Source organism: Setaria italica, chromosome II, assembly GCF_000263155.2.
Source record: "Setaria italica strain Yugu1 chromosome II, Setaria_italica_v2.0, whole genome shotgun sequence".
NCBI lineage: Eukaryota > Viridiplantae > Streptophyta > Magnoliopsida > Poales > Poaceae > Setaria > Setaria italica.
In genome coordinates, this window is record NC_028451.1 from 47,631,013 (window position 1) to 47,648,715 (window position 17,703).

Sequence of the window (17,703 nt, forward strand, 5' to 3'; positions counted from 1 at the left end):
GAGATAAAGGGCAAAAGTAACATTTCATGGACTTTAGCTCAGTCCATTAGCCATGTCTTCAAACGGGAGTGCTAATGGGTGGAAGTGGTAAACTTTAGATATGCTAAACTTTAACACTTGCTAAATTTTAGCAATAACACATCAAAGCCATGTGACGCCTCTTCTGCACTCCTCCCATCAACCTCCGTCCATGCCGACTTGGTAGTACTCCATCGGGCCACGTGCTTGCCCATCATGGTCATGGCTTCCTCGCGCGAGGCATGTGATCCACGAGCTCTGCCGTGTAATCCTCATCCTCGTCCTCGCCTCCCCTAGGCTTGATAGTTTATGGGCGACCGGACGGACCCTTTCATCCAGTCAATCCGATAGCGAGTCCCTACATGCGCTCTGCACTTGAAAGGATCTAGGATGTTGACTAGAGAGGGGGTGAATAGTCGAACCTGAAAATTTTACAACTTCAAACAATTTTATCAACGACTTTCGAAGTTTTCGGAGATTGTTCCGGAAAATTCCGGAACTTACAAAATTTCAGGAGAAATCTATGGATTCTCCGGAGAAACAAGGATTTGAACTAAAACCTTATGAAATACTTGGTAAAATGTAAATCGCCGAATATAGGTTAAGCAACATATTATTCTAGACCTTTGGAACAAGATAGAACAGCTGGAAACTTACTAGAAAAGTAGATCAAGCACAAACCCTAGAAATATGTTCTATGCTTGAATATGAACGAATTTAAGAACAACAAGCACAAGAGACATACGGATTTGTTTCCCGGAGTTCAACTTCACACCTTAAAGCCTACCTCTCCGTTGAGGACCCACGAAGGGTGGGCTTTTCACACCTAAGCCACTTTCCTCACTCTAGCGACCACAAAGATCAACCTAGAGTCACTTACTCAATCATCGGGATAATACAAACTTCCCGTAGGCAGCCACAATCCTTAGATGCTCCACGGGCAACGCCTAGCCAGCTAGGAGCTTGAAGCTCCAAGAGTAACAAACACGAAATCACCGGCTTGACGAAGAATAAGGTGCTCAAGAGATGGAAAATCAGCTCACTAGCACTCTCCCCTGAATCTCTTCTTAATTCCCCCACCAAATCTTCATCTAAAGGCTAAGAGGGGAGTAAAGAGGGGCTTTGAATGTTTCTGAACAACTCAGGTCAGTGTTAGGTTGAGAGAGACTGTAGGAGGGGGTGAAGGGGTACCCAGAAACTAGCCGTTGGGGGTTAAGTTATGGAATTTTCTGGAAACATAACAACATAGGGAGTGCGTGAGGCATCTGTAAAAAGGAGGTGCTCCAAAACTCCACCCCCATTTGCACTACAACTTCATGGAGTTGGCAGTTCCATGGAGTTTTGGAGCTGGGGTGTTTGGCTGGAAAATTAGCTGAAGTTGCTGGAGTTTAGCTCCAGAGCCATGTCAAATAAGACCTAAGTCAAACTTGTCTAACTTTAATCAAGATATTTGGATGCGGGAAAAATTTGAAAGGGTTCGGAGCAAGAGGAAATGGTGTATCGAACTCGTGTAGTACACCTAACTTTGTTAGCTCTTCTTGTCTACTAGTGCCTAATGGTAGCGTGACCAGCAATTTGCCTACTCGCAAGCCAGTGAGGAAAAAGGATTCGCTGATTCATGTGCGGATGTCTTTTCTCACCATTTCTAGTAGTAAAATACATATGTCGTTCATCAATGTAAGTTTTGAGCAGTTTGCACAACACATTTTAATTTAGATATGTTTGAATAAAGAAAACAAATTTCTAAAATATTTACGACAGGTACCCATGTGACATACTTGTATTGTGCCATCTAACCCAGCTCCTCTTTATAAACCCAGCTCCTCCAATCCTTCAACTTTCAGGATCTATGATGCTTTGTCATCAGCCACAAAAAAGAGACTGGTCCAGCATGGAAGCGGGGCTCAAGCCCCCTAACCCTTCTCGTTGTAAACTTTCTCTGTGTAGTAGAAGCCTCTGTAGACGGTGTTTGAGCTACCAATGGAGGATGATCATGTGGTGCGGCCGCGGGCAGTCAGTCGACAACTGGATGGGAAGGGCACGAGCATGGGTGACTACAAGCATAAGCCATTGTAGAGTGGGTGGTAGGTTGTTCGTGGCTGCTGGGAAGCCACCATGGACTGGGGTGGGTGGGCGGGAGGTGGGTGCGAGTATGACGAATCTGAACCAAAAAAGAACATAACAGCTGAATCATCGTAGGATTTAGCAAAAAAACAAACATACGTATGATAGGGAAGAGGTTCCTCTAACTTTGAGTCACCAGCATGCGTGTACGATTTGTCACTGTAGAATAGCAAGAAGGATTGGCCATTTCACTTGCACAATGGCCTACATGGCAGTGACTCAAAAGTAGAGATTCCAAAGTTAGAGAATCTCATTCCGTATAATAACATCTCCCGTAATTGCAGTACCTTTTACGTGACCAATGTAGCAGTGTTGGGGACTTGGCGCTCAACGGCCACTGTACACACATTCTTATGCAGCAATGCGCGTACGATTCGTAACCGTAGAATAGCACGAAGGATTGGGCGTTGCACTTGCACCCCCGTGGCAGCACGCACTGGCGCGACAGGTCCAGCAAGCACAACGGAAAACCATGCCATGCGCTGCGTGCACCCATTATGATATGCGAACCGACGAAGCCCAGCAGCTACAGCTAACGAGAGAGAATTGAATAGTATATAATCAATCAGGCGAAATCTGACGTGATAAGCTTTTGTAATCAGACTGGCTCGGCTCCGACGACTTTCCATCTTCGATTTGATGTGCGCGAGCAGGCGCTAGAGAAAGACCTGAAAACGATCGATGGCCTCCTCTTCTCGTGGAGCACACACAGATCATCATCAGCCTGATGCTGGGCTGCTGGCTCCTGCAACATGGCGCTCCTGATTAATTGGCCGATCGGATCAATAGGTAATCTAATATAATGGTCAGCTCTCCGGGATGTGAATGCGACCTCGTTGATTGGGATCGAACCAGAACTGCACTGGCACTGCTGCACATGCGCCACACGCTACCAGCTCATCTGTTGACTGGGATACAGGTCTTCGTCACCAGCTCTCCAGGCTGCGGCTGCTCTTAAAGCCGCCGTGCTCGGCGCCTCGCCGAGTGTCGATCAGCGCCGCACCGTTTTCAGTTCAGTTCAGTTCAGGGGAGTCGTTCCGCAGAGCAGCAGGGTGCTTCAAGATGTTCTTCAGGGCAGCGCAGGAGATCCTTAGGTAAGATCTCATGACTGGATTATTCAGCGTTATTGCTCGAGCTCATTACCGTAGCCAGCTTCTTCAGTCTGTTCTCAGGGAGTCTGTTTCGTACCTGGGTTCGTTGAGGTTTAAGATCGACCAAGCATAAATTAAAACGAATTCTTCCCTGGGTTTATTGAGGTTTAAGATCGATCAAGCACAAAATGAATCCTTCCTTCTTCGTGTGCTGCAGGCATGGGAAGAGCAAAGCTCTGCCAGCTTTGCCGGGCGTCGCCAACCGCTTCTCCACGTCCGCAGACTCACAGAGGCTGGCGGGGAAGGTGGCCGTCATCACCGGCGGCGCCAGCGGCATCGGCGAGGCGACGGCCAGGGAGTTTGTCAAAAACGGCGCCAGGGTCGTCCTCGCCGACGTCCAGGACGACCTGGGCCGCGCGCTGGCCACGGACCTCGGCGCGGACGCGGCGTCCTACACCCGCTGCGACGTCACCGACGAGGCGCAGGTCGCCGCGGCCGTGGACCTGGCCGTCGCGCGCCACGGCAAGCTCGACATCATCTTCAACAACGCCGGGGTCGTGGGGTCCCTGGCGCGGCCGCCGCTGGGCGCGCTGGACCTCGACGACTTCGACCGCGTCATGGCGGTCAACACCCGGGGCGTCATGGCCGGGGTCAAGCACGCGGCGCGGGTCATGGTGCCGCGCCGCAGCGGGAGCATCATCTGCACGGCGAGCATCGCCGGCGTGCTCGGCATGATCACGCCACACCCCTACAGCGTCTCCAAGTCGGCCGTCGTGGGACTCGTGCGCGCCGTGGCCGGGGAGGTGGCGCGCTCCGGGGTGCGCGTCAACGCCATCTCGCCCAACTACATCCCGACGCCGCTGGTCATGCGCATCCTGGAGGAGTGGTACCCGGAGAGGAGCGCCGACGAGCACAGGCTCATCGTCGAGAGGGACATCAACGAGATGGAAGGGGTGGTGCTCGAGCCGGAGGACATTGCCAGGGCGGCGGTGTACCTCGCCTCCGACGAGTCCAAGTACGTCAACGGGCACAACCTCGTCGTCGACGGCGGTTACACGGTCGGGAAGGCGCCCAACATGCCGGCACCTGCACAGTGAGCAGCAGCAAATGGACGCGCGGTGTGCGGGCGGCTTCGCGTGTTCTGTTTGGGAAAACTCTGAATAAGCTCTGTCCTTTTGTTTTCTACTGCAAAAAGCTATCATTCGCTACTGTCGGTGCTTCAGCATTATAAGCACCTGCTATCACGCCAATACGAATTTATACTTTGGTGTCATCTGTTTTCCCACCCTACCATTTTTCGTTAGGTACATGCATGAGTGGACCTTAAACTTATCCGACAGTGTCGTTTAGGTCCTCGACTTCACGTACTCTCAAACTGTACATCCAGCTCTCTAAACTTTGCTTTGAATAATACATGCTCCCTCCATTCTAAAACGCAGACGCATATCAAGATTCAAAGTTTACAATCTCTAATCAATAATTTAGCCAAGATTTTTTAATTTTTAATGCAAATTTGACGTGGTTGGATTTAAAATCAAATGCACTCTCCAATGATTATACATAAAATAAATGAATGGTTAAAGTCCAATTTGAGAGATCGTACCATGTCATACCACACCTTATAAATAGGAGCGGAGGGCGTAGGTTCGAAACTTTCAAAGCACAAACCTAGCCCTTGAAATTTGACTTCGCTAGTCATCTACTCCCTCTGTCCCAAATTACTATTTGTTTTGGCTTTTTTAGTACACATATTTCGCTACGTATCTAGACATAATATATATTTAGGTGCATAGCAAAAGCTATGTATTTAGAAAAGCCAAAACGAATAGTAATTTGGGATGGAGCTAGGGAGTAGTAGTTAGCAAGAAATAGCATAAAATAGAGAGATAGTAGTTAGGTTTATGTGCAAGCCCCCGAGCGCTTCATAGTCGAATGTAGTAGTCTTTGAGTACTTTTTAGATTCTTGCCGCGTAGTATTAGTGCTCCTCGAGTATTTTGTCTAGCTGAATCTTCAAAGTTCTTCAAAGCTGTCATGAGGTTATGGTGCGCTCGAGCCCTTGATCGTTTTGATTTTGTAATCTTCATCTTTGGAATGTGATATGGAGGGCGGCGGAAGTCACACTCCATATGGAGTAGCCCCCGAGCCTTAGGTTGAATCGAAGAATCAGACTAAGAGTCAATAAAATCTTGAATCTTATTTCTTCATCTTGAAAAAATCAACCGTTGGGTGTAGCTTATCAGCCCTCGAGCCTTGGAATGATTAAATAATCAATCCGAGGATTTTTAGTCTTCACGCATGTCGTCTTTTAAGTAGTTTTGCAGCATCCAGCCTCTGAGCTTATGTGCCAGGTGAGCCGTAGGAGCCATGTTGAGTAGTTATTTGGCGCTTAGCCCTCGAGCTTAAGAGCTAGCGGAGCTGCTGAAGGTATTCTGAGTAGTAATGGGTACTTAGCCCTCGAGCTAGGAGCTAGCGCAGCCATTGGAGGTACGCTGAGCGTCCTGGAGAGTCGTCGCCGATGCTTGATCTGCAAAAAGAGATGCATACATTATGTAGCATATTTGTAGAATTTTGAAACTACTGAAATTTATTCAGTGGTAAATGTAATGTAAATGTTTGTGTCATGCTCTTGTTTCGGCCATAGTTTTCCCGAGTAGTTAGCCTATTACGTTTAGACTCTCAGTCTCTGTTTAGCCACCGACACTGCGTGTTAGATCTTTGTCTTGTGTACATGTACTAGCACTACTACTACGGAGATCTTTATCTCACGTTCTAGCGTTTAGGCATGACAGAAGATCCGAGGCTTTCACGAATTAAGGCGTATTTTTCTCGAGGAGATTAGCAATCGCTAAGAGAAGACAACAAAAATAAGTAGTCGACATTACGACAAAAAGAGAGCACGATTGTGCGTAAAGTAATCATTGGAATTTTTCTACCTTTTTGGTGAGGAGAGTGCGTGTTGCCACGCATAGTATTTGTACCTCCTTAGGGTGTAGTCATTGTGAGCCTCCATCACTCAATGCACCAAACTTCGTGGCAGAGTCTCCTAATTTGGTGCACCAAGCCCGTGGCGGAGCTTCCAGAACTCAGTGCACCAAATCCGTGACGATAGTCTCCGTAATTTAGTGTACCAAGCCCATGGCTGTCAGTCAATAGGTCCCAAGAGTAGTCAGCGAAGTGTAGCTCTGAAGGGTAATTCCCGTCGAGAGGCGTACACAAATAAGCAGTCGACGCATTCACCGACCATGTTGAAAACAAGCCAGAGAAAAATAATTATTGAAAAAATGACTTAGCTTGATTCATGGATGATTGTCGATGAAGCCGCGACGGTTGTTGATGAAGCTGACTAGTTGGAGTTGATTCCGACTAGTTGTCGATGGTATAAGGCCCGCCCTCGACCAGTTTTCTAGTCGAGATGAGTAGTTGAAGTAGTCGTTAGCGAGCCAACGTAGACGTCTTGCTCTTGCAGAAGTAGTCGATCGCATCATCGGAGATTTGTTGGTGTTGCCACGCAAGCTGAAGTCCTTCTGGTAGCTTTTTTGGCATGCACATAGCTAAATACATCATTGATTTCCAGCACCAGATAGAACAGCGGTAGCTACTTCTTTATTTTTATGCTTGGCGTGCTTTTCCATCTCCGATCAACAAAGTTGGTCTCTGCTTCGGACTCAACTAAGAAAATCGATTCCCTGTAGGATTTCATCTTGACGCAGTCTAATTCTATTCCATCTCGATCTTGATGGTTGGAGACGATCAGCGGCAGGTGAATTGCTCCACTCCGCACTCCGTTTCAAATTCCAATTCGACGAGAAGAGATGCTAGCTTGGTATTAACCTATCCGACGACTTCGCTTCGGACTCCGACGCAGTTGCACACCGAGTCGTCGATTGGATGGGAGAACAACGTTCTTGTCTTGTAGAGTAGATTGATCCTGATGAGGTCCTTCAAGCTCGCCTAATGATCTCGACGATCACCCTTACTTGGCGCGTCAGATGTCGGTGTTTTATACCCGACAACCTACCGAGGTGTATCCTGAGGTAGTAGATTGGTTGGTAGGGGATCGTCGGACCTAGAACTTGGTGGTAAAAATGAGGACACAAGATAGATTTATAGAGGTTCGGACTGCCAAAGTAGAGTAATACCATACGTTCTGTTTGGGGTGTTGTATATTGCTCCCTACGCTTAGGTGTTCTTTGGTGTTAAGAATTTGATCCTTTGTTGTGGTTCTCTAAGGTCTTCATCTACCGATCTAGAAACTCCTGCCCCCTTTATATACTTCAGGGAGCTGAATTACTAGTCGGTTAAAAAGAGTTCTAGTAGAATTATATGGTACGAGGGATTCTACCTGTCTCCTTCCTTCCTCGCCGGTAATATCTATCCCCGATAGTATGTCGTCCAGTAGAGTAAACAAAAGTACAGTACGGGGCCGGCGAGGTGAAAACAAAATTGGCGCAAGATCCAAAACAGCGCGTGATACTGGATGGACGCGACGCGACGCGACGCGACCTTGCTCCGATCCTTGTCTCCCTCGGTTCCTCCATCGGCCGTGCGCGTGCAAGTGGCAGCCTCGATCGACCCGGCGAACGCTGCGACCCGGGGAGTTTGGGAACCCGGCGGCCCAAGGTGAATAAAACTAAAGAGAAGCTAGCAACGATCGACTCATTTTTTCGCCCAAAGCATCGCAGAATGACTTGTGATTTCTGATCATAGAGCAATGGTAGCTTGCAGATCATTTAGTGAGGAACGTCAACATTTTGCACCGGTAAGGCGGTAAGAAAAGATATGATCTAGGGTGCTCCTAATAAGGGTCATCACCCGGCTTCTTTGTTCAATTATAATGATAGCCTCGGAGCCAACATGCACGTCACATCATCTTAGACCATTCTTAATGACGAGTTTTAATTTATTGTTTTCAAAAGGACTATATTAGCAAATAACAACCAATTGATAGTTAAAATAACATCTATAATAGCTAGTTTTTTTTTGGTGCATATGTTCTCATCACATTTGAGTATATGACATACATTAGAACTTGAAAGCAATGTTCATGGGATTTCGTATAGATAAAACTTCTATCATCTATCTACTTCCTCCGTCCTATAATACAAGGCATCCAAGCATTCAAAATTTGTCCTCAAATATAAGGCATTGTAGGTACATTTGGATGATTGCCATTTAATTCTTTCTATAATTAACAAGGTATGGTGGCTTTATTATATGCAACTACCAATAACTCAAAGGTACACGTGTCTTTTGCTACTCCTGCTAATATGTCCTAAAATCTTTAGGATGCCTTGTATTTAAGGATGGAGGGAGTATTCTTTTAAGATTTGTCATAGCACCAAAGTTGCTTACTTGGCACCTTATTAAATAAGAATGAAACTTACATTCAAAGCAGCCTTAAAGAGTTGAGGCTGGCGCAATAATCATAAGTTGCAGAAACATAACAATGATCATCTTACGCAAATTCGGATGAGAACCTTCGTTCTCATCATTAAACAAAATATCACATAAGCAAATTTGATGGAATGGCACTAGAGTTATAAAAGGGGTATTGTTTCACACAAGTTCAGGGGCGGAGGTTAGGCAAGACCAGGGCGGAAAATGGCCCCCCGGCCTCCCCGGCAAACTTTCCATTGGTTAAACAGTGAGCTCATTGATTTTTTTTAGCTCCACTAACATAGGCTGGGCATCCCTAGATGTTTGGTCAAGCTCAACAACTCCACAAGTGTGTGCGCTCTTTTTAAAACTTATTAGAAACTTTTCCACACAGGCGTTGGAACAAATGTTTCATTTTATCCAACAATGTCCAATCTTGTAAACCACTGTTAAATGATACCGTACGTCAGATGTAATTGTTTCATCCATCAACTTATTAATCATCAGCACCGGTTGACTTTACCAATAGAAATGCTATCTAATGCAAAGTGGCAGCCTGCGGCCTGCGACAATGTGACCGTGACAGCTTAACAATGCAAGTTAAACCTACCGGCCGGCAAGCGGCCTTTCTTAAGCATGGCTGAGTATCTGACCTGCCTGCCCAGGGTGAAGACTGAGAAGAAGCTGTAGCTGTGTAGCACAGCAGAGGCAAGGATGTTCCGAGCCGTACGGAGTTTTCTCGTGGGGAAGAGTCACGCCGAGCCAGCCATGTCCTCCTTCCTCAGTCGTTTCTCCACAGCGTCCGGCTCACAGAGGTTCTCGATCTCGTTCTTGGGCTAGCTCCTGGAATCCTTTGTTTCGCTCGCTCATGTTTGGTCTCTTGATCACGGCTCGGCAATTACCTTGGAACTGGTGGTTTGCAGGCTGGCTGGAAAGGTGGCGGTGATCACCGGCGGCGCGAGCGGCATCGGCAAGGCGACGGCCGCCGAGTTCGTCAGGAACGGCGCGAGGGTCATCCTCGCCGACGTCCAGGACGACCTCGGCCACGCCGCGGCCGCGGAGCTCGGCGCGGGCGACGCCGCGATCTACACCCGCTGCGACGTCACCGACGAGGCGCAGGTCGCCGCGGCGGTGGACCTCGCCGTGGCGCGCCACGGCCGCCTCGACGTCGTCTTCAACAACGCCGGGGTCAGCGGCATCCTGGCGCCATCCCCCGTGGGCGCCCTGGACCTGGCTGACTTCGACCGCGTCATGGCGGTGAACGCCCGCGCGGTGGCGGTCGGCGTCAAGCACGCCGCGCGCGTCATGGTGCCGGCCGGCCGCGGCGGGAGCATCATCTGCACGGCCAGCACCGCGGGGGTGGTGGGCGGCGTCGCGATGGCGCCGTACAGCGTCTCCAAGGCCGCCGTCATCGGGCTGGTGCGCGCCGTGGCCGGGGAGCTGGCGCGCTCCGGCGTGCGCGTCAACGCCATCTCGCCCCACTACATCCCGACGCCGCTCGTGATGGGCTTCATGGCCGAGTGCTTCCCCGGGATGAGCGTCGACGAGCGCAGGCGGGTCGTGGAGAGGGAGATGAACGAGATGGACGGGCCGGTGCTGGGGGTGGAGGACATCGCGAGGGCGGCGCTGTACCTGGCCTCCGACGAGTCCAAGTACGTCAACGGCCACAACCTCGTCGTCGACGGTGGGTTCACGGTGGGTAAGGCGCCCAACATGCCGAAGCCAGAACATTGAGATGGAGAGAGATTCGGAGGACAAATTCTCCGGAGAGCATCCCCGTCAACTCCATCTAACAACCATGTCATGGCTGTGAAGTTTCTTTCTTAATCTCTTATTGGTTCACGGGACCAAAGTTCGGTCGCTGTCACATCGAATGTTTAGATAATAATTAGAAATATTAAATATAGGTTAATTATAAAACCAATTGCACAAATGAAGGCTAATTCGCAAGGCGAATTTATTAAACCTAATTAGTTCCTGATTTGACCATGTGATGCTACAGTAAATATGTGCTAATCATGGATTGATTAGGTTTAATAGATTCATCTCGTGAATTAGTCACAGCTTATGCAATTAGTTTTATAATTAGTTCACGTTTAGTCCTTCTAATTGGTATCCAAACATCCGATGTGACTCGAACTAATTTTTAGTCCATGCATCCAAATACCCCCTTAAGCAATATTGATTGATGGGCACAAGTCTGTCTGTTGCGATCTTCATTATTGGAACATATAGTTGTCCGCGAATAAATGACCGAGGTTTCTTTGTCCGCCGTCGAGTTGCTTTGTCCGCGAATAAATGACCGAGGTTTCTACAGGCGCCATTGATGCCAACCCTCCTCTTGTTTCACCTCCCGCACTTGCACAAATTTCTACAGGCTTGACGCTGATGGTGAGCCCCATCCGTAGCGGCCAGCAACCGGCTCCTACCTCGCTGCCGTCGTCTCCGTCCTTCCGGTGTACGATCCCTGGCTCGCCGGCGCTGGCTTTGCTCTGATTCGCTCTACCGAATCTTATCCTCTTTGAGATTTCGAATCCAAACATCATCCGCCAAGGTGGCAGTACCACCTCGAGATGTTCACCTCCCTCTCGTTTAACATGTTCCAAGTCGGCTACGTTGCTAGTAACAAAGTAAACGTTCCCGGATGGTTTAGGGTGGGATAACTTGAATAGAGCTCATAAAAGTCCAGAAAACGTTTGCCAAAACAGCCATTTTGCACTAAAAACCAAATGATAGCTGTGCGATGTTCATACACGAAATGATGGGAACTGTGCTCTGACCATTCATCAGGCGCTTATTAAGAGTAGCCAATTATGTATCCAATACCAGGGAAATAGAGCAGCAAGTCTTATAGGTGCTGAGATGTGAATGTTCGCCAACAGGGCCGGCATCTAACCCTGGAGCCCAATGATACCTGACAAGATGAGAAAAATGAGGACCATAAGGACTCAAGAACAGAAGAAATGTGTATGTTTCTAATAAGACCAATAAGTATCGTATAAAAAATAGAGATTGTATACAGAGAAGACTCTAATAGCCGTATAACTTACCACAAGCAACACGGCCACCAGCATTTCCAGTGCTCTTGCTAAGCTCATGTCCACCTGATACACGACAGATAAGGTATGGTTATGTGAACACCTTTTAATCTTGGAGCACTATCTATAACAATGATACAGCTACTAGAAACTATTAAGAGTTTGTTCAAAATCAGCACAAAAGTGCAGCACAGCCTAAAAGAAGCTAACTGATAGGCACTAGTTGATTCAACAGTTCTCTTCGTGACCAATTCAGCATCCATGGAAGAATCGATAACCAGACTTATAAGATACACACACACAAAGTAGTACAAATCAACAAACTCTTTTATGTCTGCTATCCTTAGTTAACATGAATTAACTGATAAGGATGAAGGATCAGCTTCATCCAAAAGCGTGTGAAAATAGTTCTTAAACTGACAAATTAAGTTGGGGTGATTTCCAAATTGTCTCTAATATTACGTTTATTAACTACTACTGTATATGGATAGGGAGAATATACAGACAGCATAACACGAACTGCTCCAGCAACACTGCACTAGGCAGACCATATGAATCTGACAAAGAATCATGCTGAGAGAGACAGATGTATGGTTCAAGTGTTTACGGAGCATTACCCTTGCCAAGGTCATCAGGATCAGCATGGACAACTACAGCTCGGCCAATGATTGAGTGTGGCCCAGTGAGGGGAATCTGCCATTCAAATATGTGTTCCATGTCAAATGAACAAGTTCAAACAAAAATGGTAAGAAAAGGGACAACATAGCTGAAGAAAGTGAGTATTGCGAACCTGGCAGTCAGTAATATTGACATTAGCAACACCTGGGAAGCCAAGAAGTAAATTGTCAGTTAGACTATGCACTGCAGCCTTAATGCAGCAAATTACTTTTGAAAATAAAGAAACTACTCTTTTCAGCCAACTAGTACAAAGTTCTCTCCAATACAAATGGACCCAACAGAGGTAAAAGTGAGACAAAAATACCATCTTCTCCAGCTGTCACATTCCCAAGATCACCGGCATGGCGGTTCTCATCTTCCGGTGCACCATGCTCCTTACCAGCAGGATTGAAGTGTGGACCTACAGCACACAATAATTTTCCCATAAGCACATCATATCCGCTTGCCCTGATACATATCAGGGGGAAGAGATGTAGGTACCAGTCGACATGCAGCCATTGGTGGTGTCACCAAGCGCGTGCACATGGAACCCATGGAGCCCTGGCTTGAGCCCAGAGATACTTCCGGTCACAGTGGTTGGACCTAAGCATGAACTAGAATTAGCAACCAACCAACCAATTACGCCAAACAATTGTAGAAGGACTGAACACAGATATTCTCATAAGTCAAAACATGTGCTGGGAATTACCATCTCCCTCTTGGGAAAAGAAGATGGTGCCCTTGACATCACTGCCAGCGAGGACAGCGACAGCCTTCACCATTGTCTATGTGATCTGCAACCAAATACCCAGAGGAACAAGTTAATTTCAGTAGGCTGGCATAACAAGGCACGGTGAACTTTAGTACTAGGAAGTGCTGAAGCATAAAAACTTGGCAGCATCTAGGGACTAGGATACCGCACGCAGTTCATGGTTTAACTACATCAGTCAACACAGCTTAAGTTCATACAGTTAACAGACTGCAGTTCTAGGTTTAGCTACACGCATCAACACATCTGGTACCCAATCATACACGAATTAGATGCAGTCTAGACAATACTACTGCACAGGCAGCAAACCGCTCACCCAGATGACCAGATCTTATATGCAAGAGACGTAACAACAGAAATCTACCAATTAATTCGAGCACAAATCCGGTATGGCTAACGAAAATCAAGGACGTACGCGAACGGAAGAACGACAGATCCGACTAATCCGGCAGAACCGGCGACTACGCACGGATAGGGGCGTGAGCCCAAACGATTAGAACCCTAATTAAGATTTGGGATTTAGTACCGCAGACAAGGGAGCACTTACAAACGATTAGAACCCTAGGATTTGGGGGTTTCGAGTGATTGATTGATACCTCAGGCGACCCCTGGGCGCGACGCGAGTTGAGAAGTTGGAAGAGGAGGCGAGCCGCGGGCGCTGTGGAGGACTCGAGAACCGAGGGCCAAATGGAGAGAGGAGGAGAACCCTTGTGACTTGTCACAGCTGCAGTGCCTGTCCAGGTACACACTGGAACTGGAAGCACCTACCCCTCGTTTTTTCCTTTTTTATTCTTTTTATATCTGGTACCTACTCACAACAATTTCAATTCCCCATCTAATTTCAGTGGCGTGCAGGCCACAGCATCCAATTTCACTTCTGATGCTGTGGCAAGTCAAACTGTTAATTCAGTTGAAATGACCATAACAAAATTCAGAGGGTTATTACCAATTGCAATCGTAAACCTGTAAGTTCTGCAACGCACAGGCTCCTGACCTGAATTATCATTTTATCTGAGCACCAATTTCATTTTATCATCCTCTGCCTGAACTTTGAACGAAATTTTTCAGCTTGGCAACTTCCCAAGATAATTCAGACCTTCAGATTGGACGGTAAATACTGCAATACTAAGAATCTCACAGCACCATAGAGGAGTAACTTAGAAGAAGAATATTTAACTATAATTAACGCCATATGGCTAAACATATATAACTATAATTAACTACCAACGCAGAGGTAAATACAGCCCAACAGGTGCCAAGCACTCTCTAGTTGCTAAACCTGAACAAGGACAGAAACGGACAGGCTAGTACACCGTCCTATATGCACATGATCTACACCAAATATATCATGAGATCCATGCTGTTTTCTCTCTTCTCGACTCGATCCTGCTGCACCGAATTCCCTTCACAGCGCGACGATGGGGCCCGTAGGCTTGCAGTGCGCGGTGAACAGCCTTGCGGAGAAGAGATCCTTGGCTACCTTCTTGAGATCAAACGCGCGGGAGGTGGTGGAATGCTTGGATCCCCTGAGGTGCTCGCGCAGCGTCAGGTTCTCCTCCCTCATCATGTCCATGGACGACGCGAGCTGCCTGATGACCTCCCTCTTCTCCTCATCCTTCCCGGCGAGCTCCGCCTTGAGCGCCTTGTTCTCCTCGGCTGCCTTCTGCAGCGCCGCGTTCTGCTCCTTGAGCCTCTCGATCTCGGAGCGCAACAGCTCCACCTGCTCCTTCTGTCGCTGCTGTTCCCGCAATGACAACTCCATCTTGATGATCTCCTCGCGCATCAGCTCCACCTGCTCTTTCTGTCGCTGCTGCTCCCGCGACGACAACTCCATCTTGATGATCTCAGCGCGCATCAGCTCCACCTGCTCTCGGTCGTGTTCTTCTTCTTGCTCGGGGTCATCAACTTCAGACTCCGAGTCGTAGATGGAGACCGAGCAAGAGGAGCGAGGCGTTGTCTTGCCGTTCACGGATGACGCCTGAGACCGGCTCTGAGTGCAGGAAGACAGGCCAAACACCGTCTGGCGTGTGCCGCTGCCATGCTTCAGCAGATCATACTGCTCCGCCAGCGAGCGGTGCGTGCGGTACAGGTCTCCCAGCATGTCCACCAGCACGGGCCGCTTCTTGTAGTACATTTCGGCGCGCTGCGCAAATGAGTCTGCGTCTTGATCTATCAGCTGAAGCATTTGCTTGGTCTTGTCATCCAGCTCTGCAATCAGAGGGAAGTTGTGAGCTACCAAGATGTAATTCTATTTCTGAAGCAATGGCAGTTTCGTCAGAAACTCAAATGCCCTGACCATAGTTCATAACTACAGAACAGAAGAACCAGGTTATAAATTCCCATGTAAAGGCAAGTGTAATGCACGTTCTGGTTCGCTACCATGATCTGGTGGATTGGGAAGACAGTTTTGGAGTACATCATCAAAAAAACTTCGTAAAGGAATTTGCTATAACTCACTATATAACTTCAGGTATCTCAAGATGACATAAAAAATGGTACAAGCATTTAAAGAAAACAATTTCTACACGACAAGAATGCAATAAAAGAATGCTGATAAAAAAACAAAGACTGCATACAAAAAAGCATGATCTTGTTGCAACTGGACTCGTGTACACACATACTTTACACACGCACTGTTTCTATTAATAACACAGTTCCACATGCTAATTTACATACCTCGGCACAAGATTGTACTGCATAAACAGATACTAAGCAGAATAAAAACATCAGATCAACCATTGGACAATGCAAGGGGATGAGGCAAAACCTGAAAGTGTGTTGTTCAGCCATGGAGATGGTCTTGCAAGGTTGTGGCTGTCAAACCACCATGCCTGCGGCAGCTCCTTGTGCACCATCTTGTCTTCTCACTTACCTGCAGCAATCACACAGACCAACAAGAATAAGCAAATAGGGATTCAAATGCCACTGAATCTTCTTTTCTGAAGCTTCAACAAACAAGCTCATCATAATTTTATTTCAGATAAATGCACAAGAAATGACTACGGGTTAAATTTGAAACCGTGACTGTACAAGTAAACATGAAACCAGGAGGGCGTTACAGAGGGCAGGAACAGAGTTGGAGAGGATCTCTCTCACATGTCAGAAACAAGAACTGACGGTGGGAAAGAATTAACTGTAACCTGAAAATTAATTTCAGTCCACCTTATGTAATTCATGTAACGGAACAAATGGCTAAATTGAAGGAAAAAATAAAGTACAATCTACACATCTTCACTCGAGGAGTGCAAAGATTCCCAGACTATGGCATGCCAACAGGCAACAGTCAGAGTAGCTCTGAATCGAAATTCATCAGAGTAGCTCTGAATTGCATAAGGAAAAAATAAAGTACAATAAACAGCAGGAGCCAAGAAGCCCAATGGTTAATTTTTTTTAAAAAAAAGAAGATCGAAATTCATCAGAGTAGCTCTGAATCGCATAAGGGCATCGAAACCTAAAATGCAACGCACCGTGTTAACGGAAAGAAACATCTTTCCAAGACCTCGCACTCATCAGAAGCGAGGAAGACTGTAGTGTACGGACGAGTACTACTAACTGAAGAACACGGCCGTACGTGGCCTGAACTAGGAACTGAACCTCTGTCTCGCAACCGATCTCGCTGTTGTATCGGAACAGCCAAGTAAGACACCCCCACGTCAAAATGCTATCCACAACACAGCCCATGCGGAGCTACTCGAAAACGAAGAGCGGAGCCAAGAAACCGGAGCGGGAGTAATAAGCTTGCAGTTGCAGATTCATCCGCGCAATCGCGTCGAACCGCACCCTCCACGACGCAGCAAGAAACACCACACATAGCGCGCCTCTCACGCACACAACAAAACCGCTAATACCTCCCGCGCTGGCCCTCCCGTAAACCACGCCCCGCGGCCAGATGAAAAAAAATCACCAACCAAATCGATAAGTTTTCGGGACCGAGAGAGGGGAGATAGGGGTTGGAACCGCACGGCACCTGTTGCGGCCGCGGCTGCTCTGCTCCTAGGCGACGAGATGAGGTTCCCGTTGCGGCTGGGGGCTCCCTCCCTGCGCTGCTTTCAGGACGGCGAAGCGGAGGAAGCGGACAAGCGGGCGTATCCCGAGATTTTCAAATCCGGCCGCTCCACGCCGATGGCTGGCTGGACGCGAGGAGGAGAGGGGGAACTCTTGCGGGGGAGCCCTCGGGAGAAGACCCTATTTATCTTCCGGGTCGGATCGGCACGCGCCCGCGGCCGTGGTGGGATCGGCCTTGGTTTTCTACGTCTGGGAGGGGCCGGAAAGCGAACGTGCGCGTTCGGACTGGAGCCGGACCGTGGGCGACTGACTGGCACGCGGGGCCCAGTTGGCAAGTCCCCTCTCCCAGTCAGCAGCCAGCCTTGGGAGCGTGTCGTCCATCTCGGTAAGCGCTGGCCAGGAGTAATTAAAGTGTAGTAGTAAATGTAAATGGACAGCAGCGCGAATGCCAAGGTTCATGAAGTAGGAATCGCGGGATTTGCCAAATTTCCTTCTGAAAAGATGAGCAAAAGCATCCAGGTGAGCCAGCTACGTGCATTCACGGCATGCATTCGCAAGCTTTAAAAACCTGCCAAATTTTGGAACGAAAACGCATCGAATTTGAAACGAGCGTCTGTGCGCATG

The 17,703-nt window shown here is 47.9% G+C and overlaps 4 protein-coding genes across 5 annotated transcripts; 2 read left to right on the forward strand and 2 right to left on the reverse strand.

Annotated features, from left to right (window-relative positions):
- Window positions 1-3,062: 3,062 nt before the first annotated feature.
- LOC101782230 (momilactone A synthase) lies at window positions 3,063-4,506 on the forward strand. The gene is made up of 2 exons (XM_004958549.3): window positions 3,063-3,236; window positions 3,451-4,506. The coding sequence occupies exons 1-2, from the start codon at window positions 3,205-3,207 to the stop codon at window positions 4,328-4,330; spliced, it is 912 nt and encodes a 303-aa protein (XP_004958606.1). The 5' UTR covers window positions 3,063-3,204; the 3' UTR covers window positions 4,331-4,506.
- A 2,778-nt stretch (window positions 4,507-7,284) lies between these two features.
- On the forward strand, window positions 7,285-10,879 carry LOC101782636 (momilactone A synthase). Its single transcript, XM_004958550.3, has 2 exons — window positions 7,285-9,425; window positions 9,534-10,879. The coding sequence occupies exons 1-2, from the start codon at window positions 9,325-9,327 to the stop codon at window positions 10,342-10,344; spliced, it is 912 nt and encodes a 303-aa protein (XP_004958607.1). The 5' UTR covers window positions 7,285-9,324; the 3' UTR covers window positions 10,345-10,879.
- A 411-nt stretch (window positions 10,880-11,290) lies between these two features.
- LOC101783048 (superoxide dismutase [Cu-Zn] 2) lies at window positions 11,291-13,829 on the reverse strand. Its single transcript, XM_004958551.4, has 8 exons — window positions 13,671-13,829; window positions 13,015-13,099; window positions 12,807-12,908; window positions 12,631-12,726; window positions 12,439-12,470; window positions 12,266-12,341; window positions 11,661-11,714; window positions 11,291-11,524 (listed from the first exon to the last, which is right to left on the reverse strand). The coding sequence occupies exons 2-8, from the start codon at window positions 13,085-13,087 to the stop codon at window positions 11,502-11,504; spliced, it is 456 nt and encodes a 151-aa protein (XP_004958608.1). The 5' UTR covers window positions 13,088-13,099; window positions 13,671-13,829; the 3' UTR covers window positions 11,291-11,501.
- A 368-nt stretch (window positions 13,830-14,197) lies between these two features.
- Window positions 14,198-17,229, reverse strand: LOC101783445 (protein NETWORKED 3C). 2 transcript variants are annotated; one of them, XM_004958553.3, is made up of 3 exons: window positions 17,042-17,229; window positions 15,842-15,946; window positions 14,198-15,282 (listed from the first exon to the last, which is right to left on the reverse strand). In XM_004958553.3, exons 2-3 carry the CDS (start codon window positions 15,927-15,929, stop codon window positions 14,480-14,482), a joined length of 891 nt encoding a protein of 296 aa, XP_004958610.1. In that variant the 5' UTR covers window positions 15,930-15,946; window positions 17,042-17,229; the 3' UTR covers window positions 14,198-14,479. The 2 variants fall into 2 exon arrangements, with proteins under 2 accessions (XP_004958610.1, XP_004958611.1); XM_004958554.3 differs by having other exon boundaries at window positions 16,923-17,050.
- Between the last annotated feature and the right edge of the window lie 474 nt (window positions 17,230-17,703).